A 23,200-nucleotide genomic window follows, 5' to 3' on the forward strand; every position below is an offset into this window, starting at 1 on the left:
CTGTCACAGCAGGTGGCTTTAGCTAGGAAGCTATCCGCGTACATGCACTGGTGAACGTGAGTCCCCTTGACATTTCCAGCTTGGCCTTTCAAGCATACAGGAGAGAATACAACGTCACGTGGGTGCCCATGAGGCTCCGCAAAGAATCCCACCCGCCCAAGGGAGCCTGTTGAGGTCACAGTGGTGCAGCCAGCACTGAGACCTTGATTCGCTGCAGCTGAGTGGTAGCTGCACGAATATGCATGACACCATTCTCTCTAGCTCTCTGTGTAGGTTAGGAGTTTTCCATAACAAAAACATTTTTTTTTTTTTTTTTTTTTTGAGACAGAGTCTCGCTTGTTGCCCAGGCTAGAGTGAGTGCCGTGGCGTCAGCCTAGCTCACAGCAACCTCAAACTCCTGGGCTCAAGCAATCCTGCTGCCTCAGCCTCCCGAGTAGCTGGGACTACAGGCATGCGCCACCATGCCCGGCTAATAAAAACATTTTAATATTAAAAAAATAAATGCAATAATTGCCCTGTGTGGGCATAGGAGGCCTCTTGAAGTCAAGGGTTCCATTATACTTGAAGGCTTAAGCAGCTTAAGCATAAATGAATAACCATCCATCAGAAATCCTCTAAAAATAATTTCTGTATTAAATAAGAAGTTGAAATGGATGACCTTAGGTTCCTTTAAGAGTCTATATTCTAGTGGGAGATCTAAAATGTAATTGGAACAAACAAGCATGGACTTGGATTGATTCCAGAGATAGTACATATGGATCGGGTTCTATTTACTCTCTACTGCTAACCAAATGTCATGAAATTGAGCACTGATTCTCAGTTTTGTCTAAGCATTTAATGATCATTTTCACAATTATTTCGCCAGATTTACTTTAAATCTTTTTTTTCTTTTTTGCTTCCAAAAATAAAAAAAAAGATTGCTTAAGTTAAAATAGATGCTGACAGCTATTGTATTTTACGAATATTTGTGAATTTTAGATCTTCCTCTTGAATCTTAGCTGTGTGAAAAGTGCCTTCAAAACAATGTCCATTTCCCCAGTAAGCCATGCATACACCCTGTGCTCCCTGCATGGTGCCCTAATTACACCTTTGTTGTCCGTTATCAGTTGACTCCCCTCATCAGCCAAGCCTGCGACCTTCTCCTGGCTCATTTAAAATGCTGTGCAGAATCCGGGGCCGCGTTCGATGTCCAGAGGTAAGGAGGTTGCATGCCCAATGAGAAATCGCAGTTCTGAATTGCTGCTTCTTGTAACGGTGCATAATTGCTGGATAATTACCTTGGGACTAGCAAACTGCGGAAGTGCTAGGCGCTCATAAAGGCATGGATGAACTGACTCATAAGGAGAAATGAAACCCACTTCAAATATGCAATGAATGTGAACACAGCCCAGGGATGTATGGTCTGGGGGGCGCGGGGGGAAGCCCGGACCTTCACAGGCTCAGGCAAGGGCAGGGAGGAGCCTGGGAAAAAGTCCAGGCACCTTCGCGTCAAGACAGATCGTGGAGCATCTCAGCCTAGACGCCGTGACTTGGGTGGACACCAAATCTAAATTATCTGGCTTTTCTCCTAGAAATCTTTAGTTGTTTTACGCCAAATCATGGCTTACCGCAGATTAGGCATACAGTGAGGATGTGGAATCAGCCAGAAGCCAAGTCATTATCATCGCTAATAAAATAACATAATCGTCGCCAACATTTATATTGTACCATATTGTTTACAAAGCCTTCTCATCCACATTCTCTTTGGTTATAGGATGCAAGAGTTGGCTAAAGATTAGGTGGCCCTGTCAGCTATAAAAGCAAAGTAAATAACTCCTAAAAAAACCCTTAAATCTTCAACCACTGGGGTCAGATAAAATCACATGCAATAGTCTCCTTCTTGTTTTTACTATTGCAGGGAAAAGTGTAACCAATTGTAGCAAGGTTTTCAATAAAAGCAGTCAAAATTTTAAAAGTCATCTAGAAATGTCATTTATTCCTTCACAATAAGTTAGTGCTTATATAACTTAAGCAGAAGAGGAACTAAGTATGTGCCTACATCAAGGAATAAAAATAGACTCTTTAATTATAAATGGATATTAATAACCCAGTTGTTAACCTTTTTAAAATGAACTTAATCTGACTACTCCTATAAGATAACAAAAAAAGAATAATTCCCATTTAAAATGGCCTTTAGGGGGACAGGTTTCCTGTAGCCTAAGAGGTTAAATTTTCTGAAGCTACTGCCAGACACTTTCCCTTCCGTTTGTTTCTGAAGTGCACGGCATGTTTTCTCTAATAATATACATATGTTCACGAGGCCCATCCCAAAGTTTGTCTTCTATTTATTTAAGTGTGAAGAGCCCTTATTTTTTGTTTGTTGCTTTAAAGAAAGCTGTAAAATCATTAGGAAGAAGAGGGGGACAAAGTTAATAAAACTAGATAATGAGGTTGTTAATTCATCAATGACAATTTGATGTAAATCAATGAATCATTAGATCCTGGCCCGAGACGGGCAGAGCTTTGGGGGGGAAGCGCGCATTCACTGGGTCACCAATGTGCCCTTCCACACGGGGAGGAGACTGCAAAGTGTCTTTCTCAGTGTTTTTGACTGTGTTCTGGTCCATTGCAGCGGCCTGAAGCCTGAGGGTTGAGTGAGTGGTGTCCTCCACCTCCCCTCCCCTGGTTTTGTTTAGATAAGCTAGCTGCTGGCTTCCTGTCTCCTCCTGCATTCTGCTGTTCTCTCAGAGGGCCTCATCCCGGGGGGCCCTGTCCCTCCACCTCGCGGCAGATCCACGGTGGTGTGACGAGCTGTCTGGCCAGCGCTTCCGCGGGGCTGGGGGTGCAGGTGCAGCACCTTCCTCAGGACGGGGCTCTCTGGAAAGGCCAGTGCCAGAGTCCTTTCTAATCCCAACGTTCCCATCTCCGCAGGTGCTACTGCTGTTACGCCACAGACGTGGTTGCCAGTGTCGCCTTCGGCACCGAGGTGGACTCCCGGACGGCTCCGGAGCACCCCTTTGTGAGCCACTGCAGGCGTTTCTTCCAGTTCCGCATCCCCAAGGCGCTCTTGGTTTTGATCTGTAAGTGCAGCTCCAGCCGGGGGTGCCACATCTGGACGAGGGCAAATTGGGTGGACCCCGTGGCACCTGGGGCAGCTCTCTGCTACTAGGAAAGGGCGCCTGGGGTGTCTCTGAGAGTCCCCTGCAGGGGCTTTGTTCTCCTGGAGCCACCAAGCTCCTGCAGTCGCTAGCCTAGGACCACTTACTACCAATGCAGGAGCCCCGGCTCGCTCACCACTGCCACAGTGAGAACAGCAGCGACACTCAGTGCTAAGCGCTCTGTGTGCATCGCTTCACTTAGTCCTGGTATTCCCCCTATGAGAAAGATATTCCTGTCCCCATTTTTCAGATGAGAAAACTGAGACCTTGAAAGGCAGGGCCAAAACTGGAGCCCAAAACTTTTCATTTTCTAGGACATTTTTCTCCCTGCCAGCAAAATCTTCTTCCTTCACTTGAAGCCCAATGCATAGTACGCTAGAGACCACATGCCGTGGGAGACCAGCAGGGCCTCTAATGTACGGAGACGAGCCCACTGGTTTTATTAAGCCTCCTGATTTTACTTTTATTGTAGAAGTGAGTTTTTGCCCTCTGGCCAATTCCAGTATCTTCTTCCTTTTATGAACACATTGAAGTGTTGCTATTATTGATTACTGCCATAATTTCTGACCATTCTGCTGGGCCGGTAAATGGTGTTCACTCCTCAGTCAGTTCATCCCCATTTCTGAGCCAATTTCAGGGGGAGCCCTTGTCACCTCCATCAGCTCCACCCTGAAGCTGCAGGTGGGGTTGCTGTGGGGGTCCAGGATCTTCCCTTGCCCCTCACAGCCCCCTTCCAAGTGGCTGCTCTGGCTGCTCCTTGGTGCCCTATTCTCCCACCCTCTGCTGAGCCTCCTCCCTGCTGTGTCATGTTGGTTCCGGCTCCTGCTCTGGAAAACAGGCCGGGCATTCTGACAGCCTGTGTGTCTGGAACTTTCTCTCCAGCCCAGCTCCCATGCAGAGCCTGGCACACAGTAGGCCCACCGTGGAAACAGTGAGACTGAGCTGAGCCTCGCTCCCCTACACACAGCCCAGCCCTGGGTCAGAGCCTCTGCCCAGGACAGATTAAGCGTCCCTGACCCGGCAGCCCCAGCCTGGCGCCTGGCAGCAAGGGCCCAACTGCCTGTGGCCCTCCAAGGCGGGCACCACGGATGGGGCCAGCATCCTCATCAGCAGCGACAGCAGCCGCTCTCAGCCACAGTTCAGGGGGCCTCTCGGGGGACAAATATCCAGAGGGAAAACATGCAAATGACCAAAAGTTTAAAAAGTAAATCAGCTTCTACCACTTGCTAAGATTTGAATCAGCCTGTAATCTGTTCTCTCTTGGTGAAATTCCAAGCAAGACCTTGGGCCCTCCCGTCTCGGACCCGAAACATTAATTTATGAGATTGACCTCTCGAGGGCCAGATGGAAGTGAGGACTCAATTAACCGTCCAGATGTTTGTTGAGTGCTTACTATGTGCCGGCGCGGCCCAGAGCTGGAGGAAGCCGCCGTGCCGCGGGGATGGCGCGCTCCGACATGACTCGGGTTCCAGGCGGCGCTTCCTGGTAACAGGCGTCTGTCTAATGGGCCCAGTTTATTACCGCCCCCTCTCAATGCCACTTTTGTTTTTCTCTTTCAAGTATCATTTCCATCCGTAATGGTCCCGCTGGCCCGGATTTTACCCAATAAGAACCGAGACGAACTGAATGGCTTTTTTAACAAACTCATTAGGAATGTGATTGCCTTGCGGGACCAGCAAGCCGCGGAAGAGGTAACGTATTTTAATAGGACTCCGCCTTGAAATAGAATGGGACCTCATTTTGCACCCCTGCCTCTTTTCGTCCTCTTCCCTCCCAACGCCACGGCGGGTCACACCACGCCGTCCTTTAGCAATCCACCGCTCAGCAGCGCTTTTCAGGGGCAGGAAGAAGAACAGAGAAAGGTTGAGGGTGGTCACACAAGAAAGAGCAGGTGGGACAGCAGCGGGGAGAGGCCCAGAGCAATTTGTCCATCCTCTGACACGGACGAGTAGAATTAAAGCTGTCCCCAAACTGTCCCTGTAGTGTAAGCATCCCCTCGAATGCAGGTTATAGCAGCCCAAAAGAATTTTCTAGATGAATGTGCCCACTTGTAATTTTTATGAGCATGTCCTTTATATCGCAAAACAGCAAGATGGAGTTTCACAGCATGAATGGCATAAATATTAGAGAGGGCACTGTCACTCTGTTCAGGCACTGTCACTCCCTCCCGCATCCCCTCTCTGCGCAGAGGGTGTCGCTGCAGAAGTCGAGCTGGGGGCCCCTCTGGTCTCCTTCGCAGGCTTCACTGGAGACCCATCATTTGCTTTCCTCCTTACAGACTTGCACTGCGCTTGGCACCAAGTAGGAATCTAGTAAATGTTTGTTGATTGAACTTGGCTATAAATAGAAGGAGGCGTTTTCAGTGTGATGAAAGATAATTTCAATCCTGCAAACGCTCGTGCATGTGTAAGGGCCTGGTTGCATTAGAGTTTCTGAAAAGGAACAATGGCCCAAATGGCTTTTCCTTAACTGGCTTGTGCAAGATGGAACTTTAATAGGGATTTCTGCGTTGGGTAGCTCAGAGGAATTCATGAGGTCCGATTGCTAAGGCAGTTGGCCTAGAATGAAATCAGGGTCAATGAGGGGCTTGATACACCGAGAAGCCTGGGACAGCAACCTCATCCCGCCCGGCCTCACGCTGCGCACGTGCAGGATCTGGAGGGCGTGGGAAGGAATAGACAAGCTCACGGCACCTTGGCCCACACCACTGTGACCTCAACTTGAATGCCCTTGGAGGAGGAGGGAGATTCGGCCGCTGGCACCCTTGGCCTGGCTCTGAGGCCTGAAAGTACAGAATATTCTTATCCAGGCTCCTGCTTCTCAGCAGAGTGAGGATGGAGCCTGGGGGAGCAAGGATGAAGAAGGAGCCATTTTCAAACCTGTACATTACTATAATACAAATGGCTATCCTTTGAGAGCTTTGTCACACACACACACACACACACACACACACACGCACGCACACGCACACAGACACACACACCCCCAGCCTGGCTATGGAATCAGGCTGAAATTTTTAAAACCGTTGCACCGAATGACTTACTAAGAGGTGAGAGGTTATTAAAGATCCAATTACTGGGATTGCCTAGAGCTTTTCCTTTTATAAACTCTAGTGCTATTTGTTTCAAACAATGAGTTGATCTGAGAAAAACCTCCCTACCACAAATCCAGGACTGCCTGTGTCAAGACAGAGCTATACGGTTACTAAGAAAACTTGCTTTAAAGCCATCTACACTCTGTATACATTCCATCAAGCAGATGTGTGTTTGCGCAGTGAAAATGCAGCACAGATGTTAAAAGGTAAATATTTTTCTAAGCTCTAGCCGATGGGTGGATTAGACACCTACATCTATCAGGGCGCGTATTTTGCTTGGATATAACCATAAACCAGCACTGTTTCAGCCCTAAATGGGCAGTGTTCAGATAGCCTCCACGACGCAGCGTGAATAAAAGATACCCGTCTACACTAATGTTCCTCTCTAACGGCAGGGCGGGCCCTAGAGAGTGGCTTTTTCCTCTGGCCTCTGAAGCTGGAGGTCAAGACAGATTTCTACAAGACTCTAGCGGCCCGTTAGCAGCTTGTCTGAGCCGGGGTAAGAGGAAAGGATGCCAGCCACAGTTCTGCCCCTGGAAAAATGCACAGTGGATGTGGCTGTGCTCTCCCTCCCATCATTTCCCCTCCCCCGGCCCCACAAAGCCACAGCCAGGCCTCAGGGGCAGCTGTATGGCACCCCGAGGAGTTTCAGATGGGTGGACTGAGAGGTCTGGGGGTGATCTGGGGTCCCGAGCCGGTGTCCAGGAGTTGAGGAAGCAGAGGGTGCTCACTCCCCCCAGTGGCATCTTGCCCTGCCCCTGTACTGTCCCCAGGGAGCAGGGCTAGCAGGGGGACCACACTGGCCACCCAGATGCTGAGCAAGCAGCAGGAGGGAAGCTGGAGAAAGCCAGCCTTGGAGGGTGCTGCTTGGAAACCAGAATGATCCAGGGTGGCTGAGGCGGCCATCTATCCCCGACCCTTTGCCATTCTCAGCCGTCAAAACCCGAATAGGCTGGTGGGAGGCTGAGGGCCTGCCTCCTCAGCCTCAAGGTTTGCGCCGCCCACAGTCTTCACCTTCAGCACTGCTGGGATCTCAGCAGATTCCTTCCAAGGTCACAAAGCTGGGAAGCAGTAGAGCAGCAAAGGTCTCATGATCCAAGGTCTCTGCTCTAAATAGCATGCAGTGGTAGTCAAACCCAACACATGCTTCTTTAAAATGCACTTGTTGCATCGTGTTTTCATTGGTGGAATTATGGATTACATACTTAACACATGCTCAGTGTAATGCTAGTCACAGCATAGGGGTTGAGAGTGGGGTCCTGCCCTAGAGATGCTTAAAATCTTATAGAGGAGAGGCCAGGCGCGGTGGCTCACGCCTGTAATCCTAGCTCTCTGGGAGGCCGAGGCGGGTGCATCATTTGACCTCAAGAGTTCGAAACCAACCTGAGCAAGAACGAGACCCCATCTCTACTATAAAAAGAAAGAAATTAATTGGCCAACTAATATATATAGAAAAAAATTAGCAGGGCATGGTGGCGCATGCCTGTAGTCCCAGCTACTTGGGAGGCTGAGGCAGGAGGATCACTTGAGCCCAGGAGTTTGAGGTTGCTGTGAGCTAGGCTGACACCACGGCACCCTAGCCTGGGCAACAAAGCGAGACTCTGTCTCAAAAAAAAAAAAAAATTTATAGAGGAGAAAACACAACCACACATGAAACAACGACAATCTTAAGAGATGGAATTCGGGGCTAATGTGTGTGGCATAGATTATTAATGCAAAAGAAATTCAGAAGCCAATGAAATGAGAAGATGCAACTAGTAAAGTACTTTGAAATTAAAATAGTTTTCTGTTGGTGGTTCTGATCCTCTCCTTCTGCCATTTTAGTCCCATAAACTTCAGAAAAGAGCAACATATTGGTTGTCATTCATCACATTAAAGAGCATTTCAAAGAAAGGGTGTGCCAGGAATACACTTTGTTAACACTAAAGTGATACAGAAATGCTTCTATTGTTATAATTAGTGGTGGTAAAAATGTAAAGAACATGCAAATTACTGATTTAAAAAAGGAAGGGGAAATGGTGAGGAAGCTCTAGGCACTCACATGGGCAGGGGATTACTGAGGGAAAAAGAGTGAACTGACAGGAAGAGACTAGGCTTGGGGACACAGAAGCCACTGTCTGCCGACTTTGAAGACAAGCTCCACCAAAGCCGGTTTCCTCCCCACGCCCCAGTTCCGTTAACTTTCTACCTCGTGAGGAGCACTTGCAGCTGCCCATGTTAACACTACCGTGTGCGTAAGCAGACCGTGGAGGCCTTGCCTTTGTCAGGTTTCAGTGTGAAAATGTGAGTCCTTGACGCGCTCATGGCCGAAGAATGACCAGTCGCACCATAGTAAGGCAAGCAGGAAATTGAGGTCTACTGAGGAGAGGAAGATAGGATTCTAGGGCAAGAGCAGGATATAGGTTTACAGAGTGTGAAACATATACCACAGACGACGAGGGGACCCATCGTCGCAGCAAAGGGGCAGGGAAAGGAAAGGCAAAAAGGGCCTGGATATGGTCTGTGGCTTGTTGTACAGTGCCTGGATTGGGACCTCCCTCGTGGTTCAGAGGTCACCATGAAACCACTTTGATTGGACAGTTGGGAGTCATGTGACCTGAGCCTTACTGCGCATGCAGGTGGTTCTAGGTCGATTTCCAGACCCTGTGGTACCCGTGCTGCTTGGCCCGTGGGCTAGAGAGGCCTCTGCATTCTTTTCAGCTGGCGTGCTAAGTTCTGGTTGCCTGATTCATAGGGTGTTCCCTCCTCCCCCAGGTCTGGCAGTCACTTGGGAGACGATTAGGGTCAGGCAGGACCAAGATGGGGGCCTGGAGCCCACCCTCGTCCTACTTCCCGGGTGGGGCAATTGCACCAAAGCAACAGCACCCACTTTCGCCCCTGGGAGACCCGGAATCCCTCATATCTACTTAACACTTTGATGTTTTAATTGTTTTATTGTTGGAAACCCAACCAACCAACCGGCAATACAAACCTGTATAAAGTAAAAAATAAAGGCCTCCTACCCCTGTTTTCCCACCTGCTCCAGCTCACTATGAACTGTTGGGTACGGATGTTGCTAAATATGTTCTATGCATGGACAGATATACATCTTCATACATACATTGCACATTACTGTTTTCACGGAAAGACAGCCCACTGTGCCTACTGCTCCGTGACTTGCTTTTCTTGACTTAACAAAGTGGCTCAACGACAAAACCAGCCCAGACGGCACGGCCTCATCCTTCCTAACGGCAGCTCTCCCCACTGCTGTGCACCGCACTCGAGTGTCTCTGCTGAGGGACCCCCCGGGGGTGTCCAGGCTCTCACCACCCACAACAAGGATCCTTGTTCCTGTTGAGCTCTTGGAAAACCTACACCCACATATCCTCTTCGTTTGTTCTCCAAGGAGCCTCACTTCTGCGACCGCAAGGCCAAAATATGCATTCTCTTCTTTTGTCCCCCAGAGGCGGAGAGACTTCCTCCAAATGGTCCTGGATGCCCGACAGTCTTCGAGCCTCGTGGGCGTGGAGGACTTTGACATCGTCCGAGAAGTCCTCTCCTCTACCCAGTGCAGGGCGGGGCCTTCCCGGCCGCGCCAGCCCAGAGCCCTGTCCAAGCCTTTGAGCGTGGAGGAGATCGTGGGCCAGGCCTTCATATTCCTCATCGCTGGCTACGAGATGGTCACCAACACGCTCTCTTTTGCCACTTACCTACTGGCCACCAACCCTGACTGCCAAGAGAAGCTTCTGAGAGAAGTGGACCTTTTTAAGGAGAAACATGTGAGTACAAGTTGGGCCCCGTTGCCCACGCGACAGCCACAGGGCAATTGACTTTGTGTTTGTAGAAGTGAAACTTATTTTGATAACTTGCTAAAGTCACGTCCTAAGTCTCTAAGATGAAATGGGAATGTTCCCCATATTCTCCATCTTTCTGGGTTAGCAAGTAAAAGGAAGTGTCGAGAACAACAGAAGGAAAAGAGGCAAATTGTGCACATACCTTCTCTGTCTGGGCCAGCCCACGAGGCCAGGCCTGGCTTGTGGCGGGGCTGCAAAGTCCCAGGACAGGGTCAGGGTGCAAGAGCCGGGGCTGGGGAGGAGGCGGGCTGCCCGGTCCTCTGTCAGTGGAGCTGCCACACTGAGGGAGGCATGTGTGGGCCCCCAAATGCAACCAGCTGGAAGGCAGGAGAGGACACAAGACAGGCGAAGCTGGCACAGGGACAGAGACTGGCGAGCTTATGGGGAGGTCCTCAAACGCAGCACGGTGAGTCGGGCCGGTCAGCGCCGAGTGCAGATTCCAGGTGTTCCTTGTAGACGCGGCGCCTCTGGCTGCGCTTGCTGCAAACTTAACAAGGGGGAGACTCTCTCACCTCATTTTTCTCTGGATGCCTGTGTGCGTATTGCTTTGACTTACGAGTTGTTAAAGAGATTTATTTTAAAAATCTGTGCTTTAAAAGGAAGACCACTATAATGGAATCCTCCGTTCTGATATAATTATTATTGCAGTCAAAATTTTAGAAGGTGGTCTGTTCTGTTATTAGAGCCATTAGAACATTCTTTCATACAGTGAGGGAAAGCCACTTCTCAGAAAATTCCACTTCTTTATCCTACTGGGGAAGTAGAGGCAAGGTTAGTCTTCTCCACTGCAGTTTTGAAATCTTTGAAAACTGTGTTCACTGTTACTCATTTCCTCAACTTTGGGCTCTACATGAGTTCATAGTCAACTTCAAGTTCTGTGTTGTTATGACAACTGCCAACCCGGGGCTCCCCAGCCCACTGCTTATACAATTGATTTTTTGAGCAAGAGTTTATATTTATCTTTATTACTGTTCAAGTCAGTCAAAATAATTTTGAATCTTGATTCTGCCATCTGTTATATTAGCAATTCCTCCAGCTTTGTGTCATCTGAGACTTACTAAGCATGTCTCCTATTTCATCCAAGTCATTGATTAAAATGTTGAACAGGACAGGGCTTCCCTTAAGATTGACATTGATCCATTAATCAATATTCTTTGGGCATGGAGTCTCACAAGCCATGAATCCAAATAACCCTTCCACCCATCTTATTCTGTTTTATCTGTCGTTGTTTATTTATTTGTTTTTAAATTGGGGAGGTGATTGGGGTGTCACTTTACTGCAAGAGAAGGAAGGGGAGCTGGAAGGCACATCTATTAGGATGCATTTAGTTACAGGTAACAGAAACCCAACCCAAACTGATGTAAGCTAAAACAAAATAAATAACAAACAAAGAAAAATCTCTTAAATTTGTATTTATGAGTACACATAATTGAGTACACATAATCAGCTCAGGACTAGATGTGGCTTCAGGCAAATCTTTATCCAGGCCTCAAAGATGTGCACAAGTCCCAGGCTCTCTCTCCAGCTCTTGGCCATGCCTTCTTATACTGGCCCCTTTCTCAGGCACGCTGACCCCTCGAAGCCCCAGGAAGCCTGCCAAGTGTGTCCGGGACTACATGCTTCCTTGCTCATAACATGGAGAAGAGAGGGTCGGTGGCTTAAAACCCTCAGCAAGAGTCATGAGGGTCACTCTGACCAGAATGCTGAGGTCACTGCCCATTCTGGAACCAACTATGGCGGCCATGGCAGCGGGGGCACTAATGGGCTTACTCCAATCCAATCCCAAACCCAGGGTCAGTCAAACTCATGTGACTGAGAACTTGCGAGGGTGTCCTCCCAAAGGACGGTTAGGGTGCTGTCCCAGGAGGGCATTAGAGGGAAGTTCAGCCCCCTGGTCTCAAATACACCAGAAGGCAGGTCAAATGAAGGACTTGGAAGCATGCAATGAGTGCCACGCTCCAAGAGGCGGAAATCAAGATCCTCACTTTCAGGGAATTTAATTGCCAATTGAGACAATAAGTTAGGCCTGGGAAACAATAGCTCCCTTCCAAACAAAACCCTCCAGGGAAATGGAAGACAGTAAATAACCAAGCCTAGAATGTGTGGTGTCATTTAGAGAGCTCCCAGGCGCTAGAAGTCTGTCCCACCAGCTACAACCCATAGTCATGCCTGACTGTTAACCTGCCAGGAGGACACAGTGTTTCCATTCGAAGGTCCTCATGCACAAACCCCTCACCTCTGCGTGGCCTTAGGTGGCCGTGACCTCAAGGAGGGTGATGCTGCCCCTCCAAACCCTGGCCTCCTTCAACCCCCCAGCCTAGGACTGGGGCTTCTTCCCCAGCCGGCCACCTCCCGTGGGGCTGTGCAGGATGTCACAGGCACCGAGACCCTGTGGGCAAACAAACAGATCATAGCAGATAAAGTTTTTCAAACTTTAGTGCATATGAAACTATCTGGGAAGATTGTTTAGAATATATATTCTAAATAATATGGAATTCCAGGGCCCTGTCCCCAGGAGTTATGATTCCCTAAGTCCGGGCCTGGGCACAAGAGCCACATTTCTAGTGAACAGTCCCAGGGACTCTGATGCCCGTGGTCCCTGGTTCCACCCTGAGAAGAGAGCCTTAGACTCTCAGGGCCCAGACCCCTCTTCCAAGAAAACACAAGGTCCAAAGCCCTGCCCCAGCCATGCAAGCCCCCAAGGCCATTTTCTTTCTGTAGGTAATAGTTGGGACAGTCTCTGAGAAATGGGAATACCTAGAAGTTGTCTTTTTAAAAAAATACATGGAGCCCCAGCCGGTTAAGCCCACCGTGCCCCTTTCCTCTCGGGCCCAACGTGCAACGGCTGCACACGGCAGCCCCCTCGGTAGTGTGCGCAGCCTGTCGCTTCGTGGGCTGCTGTAAGGGAGCCTGCAGGCAGCCCTTTCCAACGCACGCTCATGTCTCCGGCCTTGCGCTGTCCGTGCTGGGGGAAAAAAATGCAATAAATAAATAAATAAATTGGGTAGTCACGATTGCATTGCTGCTTCACACGGGGTACCCGCTCAGTGGCTATTGTATGTTTTCTCTTTTTTTCTTTTCTCTCTTTCCTTCTCCTTTCATTTCATTTTCTTTTTTCTTTCTTTCTTTTTCTTTTTTTGTGTTTTTTTTACTATAATCAGAGCTCTGTTAATATGGGCCATCTGTCAGGACATGGAAATGCAGATTAGATGTTCACACATTAGATATTTTCCTAAAAATATTCCTGAAAATTTGCATGTAAAGTATGACTTGTTATCATTTTCCTGCTGGTTTCCATTCAACAAATATTTCTCGAGTGCCAGTTAATGCCAGACTCCGGGGCTCTGTAGACCCTACGCACAAGGATGCTCTGGTCTAGCTGTTCCGTGACACCCCGCAGAGCGTCCCGTGCCTCATTAGACGCCTTCCCTCGTATTTGTCAAGGAGACCGCTGCATTCTTGTTCTAGAGTTTCTTCTCCCGGAGCCATTTCCCTTTACGGCAGTGCCCTGTGGGGCTGCTGAGAGCTGGTCCCTCCCCCAGGAGGAGTGGCTGCGTGCGCTCTATGTGACAGTGCTCTATGTGAGGACTCTGCTGTGGACGGTGCTGGACATCTCAGCCCAGGTGGGCTCCGGGAGCTTACTGACCCCTAGCTCCAAACCACAGTGGGCAGGACTGCCTTCCCGTGTGGCCTCATGCAGGGGCTCCAGCTTGTCGCTGGGACCCAGGCTGTTCTCTGTCCCTGTCTCTCCGCTCCAGTGGCTCCGGGCACCCTCCATTCCCAGGCAGGATCTCCCCGAGTGGTCTCATGACAGCTGTGTTACTAGTGCTCCAACAGTCTGAACTCAGTGAGGTACAAATAGGAAACAGTCGGGTGTTTTCTCCAATTATGGCTCTCCTTTCCCTTCTCTTGGTGGTACCCAGACAGATCTCAAAGGTTTGCTTTTAAGCATTAAAAAGTCCAGACCAGTCTGATATGATCAGGATGGAAACCTCAGTCTCAGATACAATCCAACACTCTCCTGTCCTCATAGCTCGGGCTGGCGAGTGGCCTGAGGAAGCCACCTGGGGAGGGGTGGTCTGTTCCTCCACTCTCCGCCCCTCCTCCTGCGAGGCCCCCTTCTCCTCCAGGGACTGGGGCCTGCAAACAGATCCCCAAATCCCTCCTTCCTGGGGCTGCTCTCGGCGCCTTTCCCAAGGTGGCCCTGGATGTGGAGCAGACACAGGAGATAATCAGAGGGCTGTTGGGACTTCTCTGCTCCACGATTTCCTGATGGGGACATGTCCCCTGATGGGGACAGCTCTGGCCACCAGCTCCTGCCCACGCCTGCTTGGTGGGGAATCAGCTGTCTGGAGCAGGTTACTGGCAAGGTGGCTCAAGCTTTGATGTCTTCCGCGGTGTCCATGGCGAACACACATCTTGGCCACACCAGGGGTGACTGTGCCCTCGGCCCTGCCATCTCTCTCCAGTTACTTTTCCTTTGCTCAAATAGGCAAAGAGGGCAAATTGGCAATTCTGCTGTGTAAGCAGACGACCAAGCAGCATGAAACTTGAGCAGCCGCCCCCATTGCTATGAGTGGTCCTTTTGGGGACCCCCTTCCTTGGATGGGGATGGGGTAGCTTGGGAAACACTTCCCTAAGCCAATGACTCCTTGCTCTGACAAGTTTTCCTTAAATCTCTCCAATGTCCATGCAAGCTGAGGTTGTGGGTAGTGGAGAGCAAGTTCAAGTCCAGCATGAAGAAGCAAGAGTCTCTTTCCTGGAAGTCTCAGCAAAAGTCCCACTGTATCTTAGTGACAGCACCCATCCCTCAACCACTCACTGGGCTCCAGGAAATATGATGCACTGGCTGGCTTAGACCTGGGTCTCTTGCTCCATCCTGGAGTTGTCGTTTTGGGGGTGCCTCACATGAGCCACTCAGACCTTGAATGGGGGAGAAGGGAGATCTCCAAATCCCTATTACTGAAAGTGGGGTACATGGCTTCTGGGTAGCCAGAAAACAATTGTGCCCCCATGTACGTAGAGTTCGTGGTGCTTAGACTAGAAGCTCATACTTTACAATTTCTTGTTATGTGATTGTGCTCACCTTCCCTCTGAACCTTTACAAACCAGCTTTCCAAAATCAAAGGTGTATGTCTGACAGTGCCTAGAACTGTCTCATAAATGGTGTGACCACTTCAGACCAAGTGTCCTGTGACTTCCGCAGGGCCTGTCTACCCAGGTCAGCAGGTCCTTATTGCAGATCCTACCATGCAAGGAGTGTAAATGTCAGGCCTGAAGGTCAGTGATTCAGATGCTCTGCTTTCCACAGAATGAAACTTCTGGCACATGGAAAAATGCTGGCCATCATCTCTGCACACATTTTACAGCCCACACGTTCTGCCTGGCAACAGCTCATCTCCACCTACCTGCTGTCGCCCAAGTGGTCTTGACTGTCCATGTCCTTTCGGGTTATAGATTTTGGTTCAGTTTCTAGAACAGTTACAATCTGCTTTATAGTTCATGTCTCCAGGGCTGCTTTCTAGCCATATGAGTTTTCTTCCGAATCATCTTGCTTGGGAATTTTGTCTGGCCTTCCCTCCTCCTGTCCCACCATGAAAATTCAGTTTAAAACCTTCTTTCTCCAGTCTCCCAATCTCTTAGAGAACTCTCTCTTGTCTCCACATTACCCTACTCAAATTGAGGAGGAGGTGCATGCATTAAATTCAACAGCAGAGGAGCAGGGAACACTTGGTACCATTGGCAATACTCATCCAATTGAAAAAACACACCAATAATTTAATAAGGCCTTTGTCATGTGGATGCTTCATTGTGCCTGCCAATATATAATTTTGAAAAGGATGAGAGGGGAAAAAAAACAACTTCTTTTCATATAAATTGTTTTTGCTATAGCTTTAGTACTTTATGTTGAAATTATTGACTTTTGATCTGGCTAAACCATTCTCTTTTCTTCTCTTTGGTGCCAGACTGTGCCAGCCAAAATTTATGACCTATTTTCCTTCTGCTTAATTTTTGTTATAAATCTACTGTGCAGACCCAGTTGTAAATTTATCACAAACTGGATTGGATTGATATACAGCCTCTCTTTAGGATAATTTGAACACAGCTATGCTTAGAAGGAAGGCCAAATTCTTAAAACTTCTCTTGAAGAGCTGCTTTGTAACCATTATAAATATCTAATTAAAATACAACTTACTCTTTCTTTCTCTCTTAAGGATAAAAGAACATTCTGTGCTGGTTATTGCAGCTGATTAGCTCATGCTGCTAATGTGTGCAAGGTTGGGGATTTGTTCTTGAAACAGCCAGAGGATCTCAAAAGGAAAAAAGCATATTCTGCGGTACAAAAAAAAAATAGCCATTTTACCCCCAACCAGCTATTTCATAAATACATGTCCTTTGTCACAGGGGGAGGGTTGGGTGAAAAAAATGTGAATAGCTTAACACAAAGTCATCCTCACTATGGGAAAAAATGTCTCCCAGTTTGGATCCCACCCAGGGTCAGTCTTTGCACAGGAAGAAGGGCTCGGTTGACTTCGAGATCTAATGACAAACTGGAAATGGGCTTTTCCACACTGGGAAGGTTCCTCCCCTTGGCCCAGGTCTGCTGGGGTCCTGCTGTCCTGCGTTTAGCAAGGGCCATGCAGGGTTTAGTGGTTCTTCTAGATCCTTCCCTGGCCTGCAGATCCCATAACAGGGCAAGACAGCACAAAGGAACAAGGTACAAAGAAAGAGGTAGGAACAAGGAACAACTTCCAGCCCTAACATTGAACTATTAATATAAAACAAAGAACCAGCAGTATGAGGGTGGTGGCACCAGGCTGCAGCGTCAGCCACCCGCTGGAGCGTCTCAAAATGTAACGTGCATAGGAATCACCCAGGGAACTTGTTACACCTGCAGGTTCCACGCTGCAGGTCTTGGGTGGGGCACAGGGGTCTGCATTTCTAACAAGGTCCCAGGTGATGCCAGTGTTACCCGTCCATGGCCCAGGTTCTAAACCCTAAATACTGCATCTGTCTCAGGTGAGATGTATGGAGCAAGCATTTATTCCTAATGATAGCTAAAGTACTGATGTTCTGGAGTGATTTACCTTTTGTTAACAAATCTCAATGGTTTCAAGATTATTCCAATAATAGTGACGCCACTCTATTGAGTGGGGGACACAGTGGTGCAGGAATTACCCAATCCTAATACACGTTCGAGGTGCTTTTATCCTTCTAAATTAATCCTAAAATCGTGTTGCTTCCTTAAATAATTTTCTCCATGGTGGGAAGCTATGGGGAGCTTTTCAGTTATTTAAAGTCATCTTCAAAGAAGAGGAAGACGGCAAGCAGAGCTTCTCTCCAAACACGTGGAGAGAAGAGAGAGAGACCACCACATCCAATGGGACCCACCAGGCCGGCTCCCCTGGGCAGGGAGCCCCACTGGCCCTGGAGCTTCCGTAAGGAGCCCCTGGTGTGCACAGCAGCTCCGGGTGCCATGTGACAGGCCATGCCAGTGATGTGGCCAAAGGGGATTTGCCCTCATGCCATTTCTCTGGTGACCTAGAACAGGATCTACTATTTTCACACTAAGGAGTAGGAATCGAAGTGGAAGGACCTTGAAAATGTATCCAACTTGCCCACCCCCTGGCCTTCTTTCTGGAAGCACCTGACCCAGGGAAGTAGCAGCCCAGCCACAAATACCAAGGCAGGGCAGTCTTCCCAGCCTGCGGAGAGGGGCTCTCTGGCCGTGTCCCTGGAACGACATCTTGACGTTAGGGTTTGTGGCTGCTGCTGCCAAAGCACCAGCTCCAGAAGGAGGGCAGGACATTAGGCGGGCACTTGTGCACCCCACCAGTGGACAGCTCAGGAGTCCCCAAAGCAGGGTGGCCGATGGATCTGGATCAGGTGACAATGCCTGGGTTTTAACTACCCATATGATTATGATATACACAGAATGGTCTTAGTGAACTGGGTCGTCTGCCTGTTCTCTTCCTGGGGACACCTGCGGGAAGGTGGCCATCTGGGCTGCGAGTGATGGCAAGACCTCCCTCTGCTGCCTCCCAGAGCTCCAGGCTCTTCCACGGCCCTAGAGACACCCAAAGCCCACGCCCACTGTGACCCCTGGGGAAACTGCTCCCAGGAGCCCCAGCAATGGCAGCCACATCCCAGACCTCGTGCCATCTGGGAGCTTAGGGACCCATGCAACTCTCCCTGCCTCTCCCCTCTTCCCTCGGCCTCCACCCTGCCCCATCTCTCTGTCTTCTGTCCTCTCTCCTCCCTGCAGTGTTCCCGGCACTATTTAGTCTTCCCCTCTCTCTTGTTCTGGCTCTATTCCCCAGATCCAGAGAGGCCCAGAATCTTCCCTGCCCCGCTTCCTGCCCCAGTGCCCACTTGGGAGCGCCCAGCCATCCCAGAAGCCTGCCAGCCCGCGTGCGTGCAGCAGGGGTGGAGGGGGAGGCAGGCTGAAGAGCAGGAAGGACTTGCAAGTGTTTTTTCCTGGGCTGCCTAGCTTAATCAAGTGTGGCATCTCAGCACTTTGAATTTTTAGCAATTAATACTCCAAGTCCCCCCTCCCCCAAGTCCCTGCAGAGCAGAGGGAGGGGGACCTGCAAAGAGCTGTCCCTCCTGGGAGTGGGCCACACCAATCAGCGTACATGTGGTGCCTTTCATGTAGCAAATCAGAGTATTTCATATTCAATAGCTGGGCCTCCAGAGGGGCTAAGCTTTGCTAAGCAAATAAGCTGGTGGGGTCGGTTCACATCAATCCAGAAAAGCAAGAATTAAAAATAAACTTGGGAAAGTTGACTCCACAGGTGAAGTTGAGCGTTCTGTGGGTGCACTTGGCACTGAGCTAGAGTCACAATTAAATGGCTCGTTTATTTAACTATTGCTCACACCATGGGCTCTTAAAACATCAAAAAAATGGGTTTTATTCCCAACAATTAGCTTTTGAAGTAAAAGAATAAGCACACACTCTTTCTTTCTTTCTCACTCCCTTCCCCAAGCTGGAGTGCAGTGGCACAATCATAGCTCACTGCAACCTTGAACTCCTGGCCTCAAGCAATCCCACTTCGGCCTCCCAAAGTGCTGGGATTACAGGTGTGAGTCAGTGTGCCTAGCCCCTACTTTTTTTTTAATTTTCATGGGACTTTATTGACCAAAGCCACTATAATGACAGTGAGGTAGGAGCTTCAAAAAAACCTTCCCATCAGCCCATCACTAGGCTTAAAACTTCACCATTGGAAGGGCCTTCCTCTATCCATTATTAACATGCCACTGCTCTTGGGAGGGGATAGCATCGAGTAGGATGTAAGCCCCACAGAGCAGGGACCCGTTGAGCACGCTGGTAGATCTCGGGGCCTAGAACAGTGCCTGGCGCGTGAGAAATGGGTGTTGGGGGGGTGAGGATGGATGTTGGTTCTCCCTTCTTTTCTAACTGGAGACCAACTGAGCGCAGGTTGAGGTGGGCAAAGGCAGGGAGACGTGCTGCGTAAGCATCCGGGTCGCTGCATCCTGGGCACCAGGGGGCTGCTGGAGTCAGGGCAGAAGCCCCTGCCCAGGGACATGGGGGCAGGTTGAAGGCCACACTACAACCCCACAATGGTAGGGCACTGCACAGGCCCATGAGCTGATGCCCAGAACATCATGCCAAGGGAAGGAGGCAACCCAGGCCCTTCGGTACCAAGGGGACCTTAGGGGCCACCCAGGACAGATGTCTGAAAGAAGATCACGTGGCTAAGCTTGAATGCTTCCAGGAACGAGGAACCTCCTACCTACCATCCCGACTCTGCTAACGTCACCTCCTAGCCTCTGTCTCACACCCCTTCCAGCTCATGGCATTTGAGTGTCCCCTGGCAGCCAGCACATTACTAGCTCTGCCTGGGGGCCACCTCCATGCTCACCCATAGCCAGTCTCTGAACACCTCAGCGCTGGGAGAGGGAGGAAAATTGGGGAATCAGTAGAGAATAAGGGACCTTTCCAAAATGTTTGCTGTGGCCCAGACACAATCAATTCAGCCTGTTTTCTGGAAAGCCTGTTTTGCCCCAGGACTGTGGGCAGCATTATGTTTTGTTTCATGGGTTTTTTCTTTTTTAGATCATGTTTTAGAACCGAATATGGCATCTGTGAAAATATCAACTACAAAAGCCTGTTAGTCCAAACATATAAATATTCCAGATCAGAAGGGATGTTTGACTCCCCTATGAATTGCAATGTGGAAGGTTTGTAAAGTTAAGCATTTAGAAATCTGTCTTTAAAATTTAAATATTTAGATTGGGTCTCTAGGACACAAAAGGCAATGCCTGTTTCTCACTTGCTTAATTTGATTTTTTTTTCCCCTTCCTTTTGGTAGCGCGAGTTGTTTTTCAAAGCCTCATTCCTTGAATGTTCCCTATAGGAGGAATGTAATTAAACTCCACTGGCCTCCCCCCGCTGGGACCAGACTGGGGCCAGAGCCGTAGGGAGCACAAAGCAGATACCTGCAAAGGGGGCCGTATTATAAAGATGAGAAGAGAATCAACTACCCTCTGATATGAACAGGAAGCTTCAGAAAGCCACCCAGGCTCTTTCTGCAATGGGCTTCGTCTCCAACACGTTTTCGTTAGTAATTTAAGGCTGGAAGGGAGAGGCTAAGCCCCTCACCTCCTTAGCGATAGGTCAGAGCTTCAACTTGGGGGGGATCTGGTTCCGGTGGCTGAGAAGGAGGGGGTTCCCGGTGTTGACCGGGGCGGTGGGGGAGGGCAGGAGAAGGTTCTTCTTCAAAAAGCCAAACTTCTTCATGAAAATGGCATAGCTGCGTATCGTGGCCTCCATCAGTCCCTGTGTTTGAGGTCCCACTCCGTAAAGGCGATTCTCGCCCCTCCTCCGGGGCAAGCTCTCTGGGACACCCAGCGGGTACCGGGGCGAGGAAGCTCGGCCGAGAGGGGGCGCCCAGCCACACTCGGACCACACCCTGCCTCCTCTCTGACCACGGGGCACTGCGCCCAAGCGGCAAGGCTGGAGCGAGCCCGGGAGGGACCCTGGGACCTGGGTGCTCGTTCCACCCGGGGCCAGGAGAGCACCCTGGGCCTGAGCTGGCGCTCACTGGCAGTGTGGCATGGATCACTGACATCATCTCTTTGTTCCTTAGCTTTTCTGTCTGGAAAGAGGGGATCGTGTCATTATGGAGCTAATAAGGTTGTCAAAGAGATTGAGACATGTACACTATTTGGAACAGGGCTGGCGTTGCATACGTGTAGCTACTACCATCTCCCTCTCTATGCCTCAGTTTCCTTATCTGTAAAAGGAAAGCATTGGACTAGACCTCTGCGGGCAGTGGTGATGATGATGATGATGATGATGATGATGATGATGATGATGAAAGTTGAATGTTTATTTACGGACCCTGAACTAAGTTCGTTACATACAAAAGCCAGCTTGATCCTTCCGAGACCTTATAAAGCAGGAGCCGTCACCACCCCTATTTCGCTGGCGGGGAAGGAGAGGTTGTATTAGTCAGGGACCCCCCAGAGAAAGGGAACCAATAGGGGAGAGAGAGAGAGAGGGAGAGAAATTTGTTTTAAGGAATTGGCCCATGTGTTTGTGGGGACTGGCAAGTCTGAAATCTGTAGGGCAGGTTGGTGGTTTGGAAACTCAGGCAGGAGTTGATGTGAAGTCTTGAGGCAGAACCATTTCTTCTCCAGGAAACCTTTTAAGGCCTCCAACTGAGTGCATGAGGCTCACCATCTTATCAAGGGTCATCTCCCTTCCTGAAATCAGCTGCTTGTAGGTGTCAACCAAATCTGCAGGCCTGCATTCACAGCAAGGCTGAGATTAGTGTTTGAGTAAATAACTGGATACTACAGCCTACCCACAGTGACACAAAGACTAACCAACACGGAGGCGCTGACAAGGTAATTAGCTTGAGAAGACAAAGCAGTAGCTAGGCAGGGCCTGGCGTGGATGGGCACCCACATCTCTGACTCCTGAGTCTGTGTTTCTAATATTCCATGATTTCATGGTTCTGAAGCTGATCCTCAGCGCTGTGGTTTCCCTGCCTGGCCAGCTGGCTCCAGCATATCTTTTAAACGGGGCCTCAGGGCCACCTCTGGGCGGGGGGCTTGCGGCTGTGTCTGCACCGCACCTTCATGACATTGAGAAGCGCCGGGCATCTGGCGGCGGGAGCAGCCCCGCCCTCGCCACAGTGCACACCCTCTTTGGGCACCTAGGCTGGCCCTGGGGGTCAGTGTCATCCTGGCTCTTGGACCGAGGAGGATACGTTTCCCTGGAAGGTCCTAGGTTTGCTGTGTCTTTTTCGCAGTCCATCCTCTGAGGATACGAATTCCCTTTCTGCATGGCCCACACGGCACAGGACAAACAGCTTTGCACGGCAGCCCCTCCCCTGATGCCCCTGCGTCCCTGGACGCTCAACCCTTTAGGGCAAGAACCTTCCCGAACAGAAACCTCACGCCCCAGGGCTGCCTGGTGCCGCAGCAGACACCCTTCTTGGTGCTTTTTCTCACTTTCTTTTCTTTTCTTTTTTTTTTTTTATTTTAAGAAGAGATAGGGTGTTTGCTCTGTCATCCAGCTGGAGTGCAGTGGTGCAAACCTCCAACTTAGGGCTCAAGCGATCCTCCCGCCTCAGCCTCCTGAGTAGCTAGGACTATAGGCCACAATGCTCAGCTAATTTTTCTTATTTTTTGTAGAAACAGTATCACTATGTTGTCTAAGCTGGTCTCAAACTCCTGGCCTCAAGTGATCCACCTGCCTGAACACCCCAAAGTGCTGGGATTACAGGCATGAGCCACTGCACCTGGCCTGTTCTCACTGTCATTTGTGAATGCTCCTTGTAGAAGCTTCTTCAGTCACTCCAGGCTTCTTCTTTGGGTTCTATCCCTTTGAATGTTTTACTAGTTTCGTTTCCTTGTAGCTCATTTTTGCTGTGTTCATTGTTAAGGGACATTAAGTGTGCATCTGAGACATGTGTCTTGCAGCCTAATTGCTCTCAGGCCCCTGCCCTCTGCTGGTCACGGGTGCTGCCCGCGCAGAGAGCAGTCACTCTCCTCCCGCTCCCGGCTCTCTGTCGGAGGCCAGGCTTGACGCTCTCGCCAGACAGCCCTGCCCGCTGCTCAGTGCACGTTCATCTCAGCTGAGAAACGTCCTTGGGGAACGGCTG

At 49.7% G+C, this 23,200-nt stretch overlaps 1 protein-coding gene and 1 non-coding gene across 2 annotated transcripts in view; both read left to right on the top strand.

Annotated features, from left to right (window-relative positions):
* TBXAS1 (thromboxane A synthase 1) overlaps positions 1 to 23,200 on the top strand; it is a 160,628-nt gene that overhangs the window by 99,538 nt on the left and 37,890 nt on the right. The window contains exons 6-9 of the mRNA XM_012767996.3: positions 1,107 to 1,195; positions 2,911 to 3,059; positions 4,698 to 4,828; positions 9,675 to 9,989. Coding sequence (XP_012623450.2) covers positions 1,107 to 1,195; positions 2,911 to 3,059; positions 4,698 to 4,828; positions 9,675 to 9,989 — 684 coding nt within the window. The remainder of the gene's footprint in view (positions 1 to 1,106; positions 1,196 to 2,910; positions 3,060 to 4,697; positions 4,829 to 9,674; positions 9,990 to 23,200) is intronic.
* LOC142873194 (small nucleolar RNA SNORA70) lies at positions 12,855 to 12,986 on the top strand. The gene has a single exon (XR_012921237.1). It is a non-coding gene; the product is annotated as a small nucleolar RNA SNORA70 (small nucleolar RNA).

The sequence above is a fragment of the Microcebus murinus genome, chromosome 9 (assembly GCF_040939455.1).
Source record: "Microcebus murinus isolate Inina chromosome 9, M.murinus_Inina_mat1.0, whole genome shotgun sequence".
Taxonomy (NCBI): Eukaryota; Metazoa; Chordata; class Mammalia; order Primates; family Cheirogaleidae; genus Microcebus; species Microcebus murinus.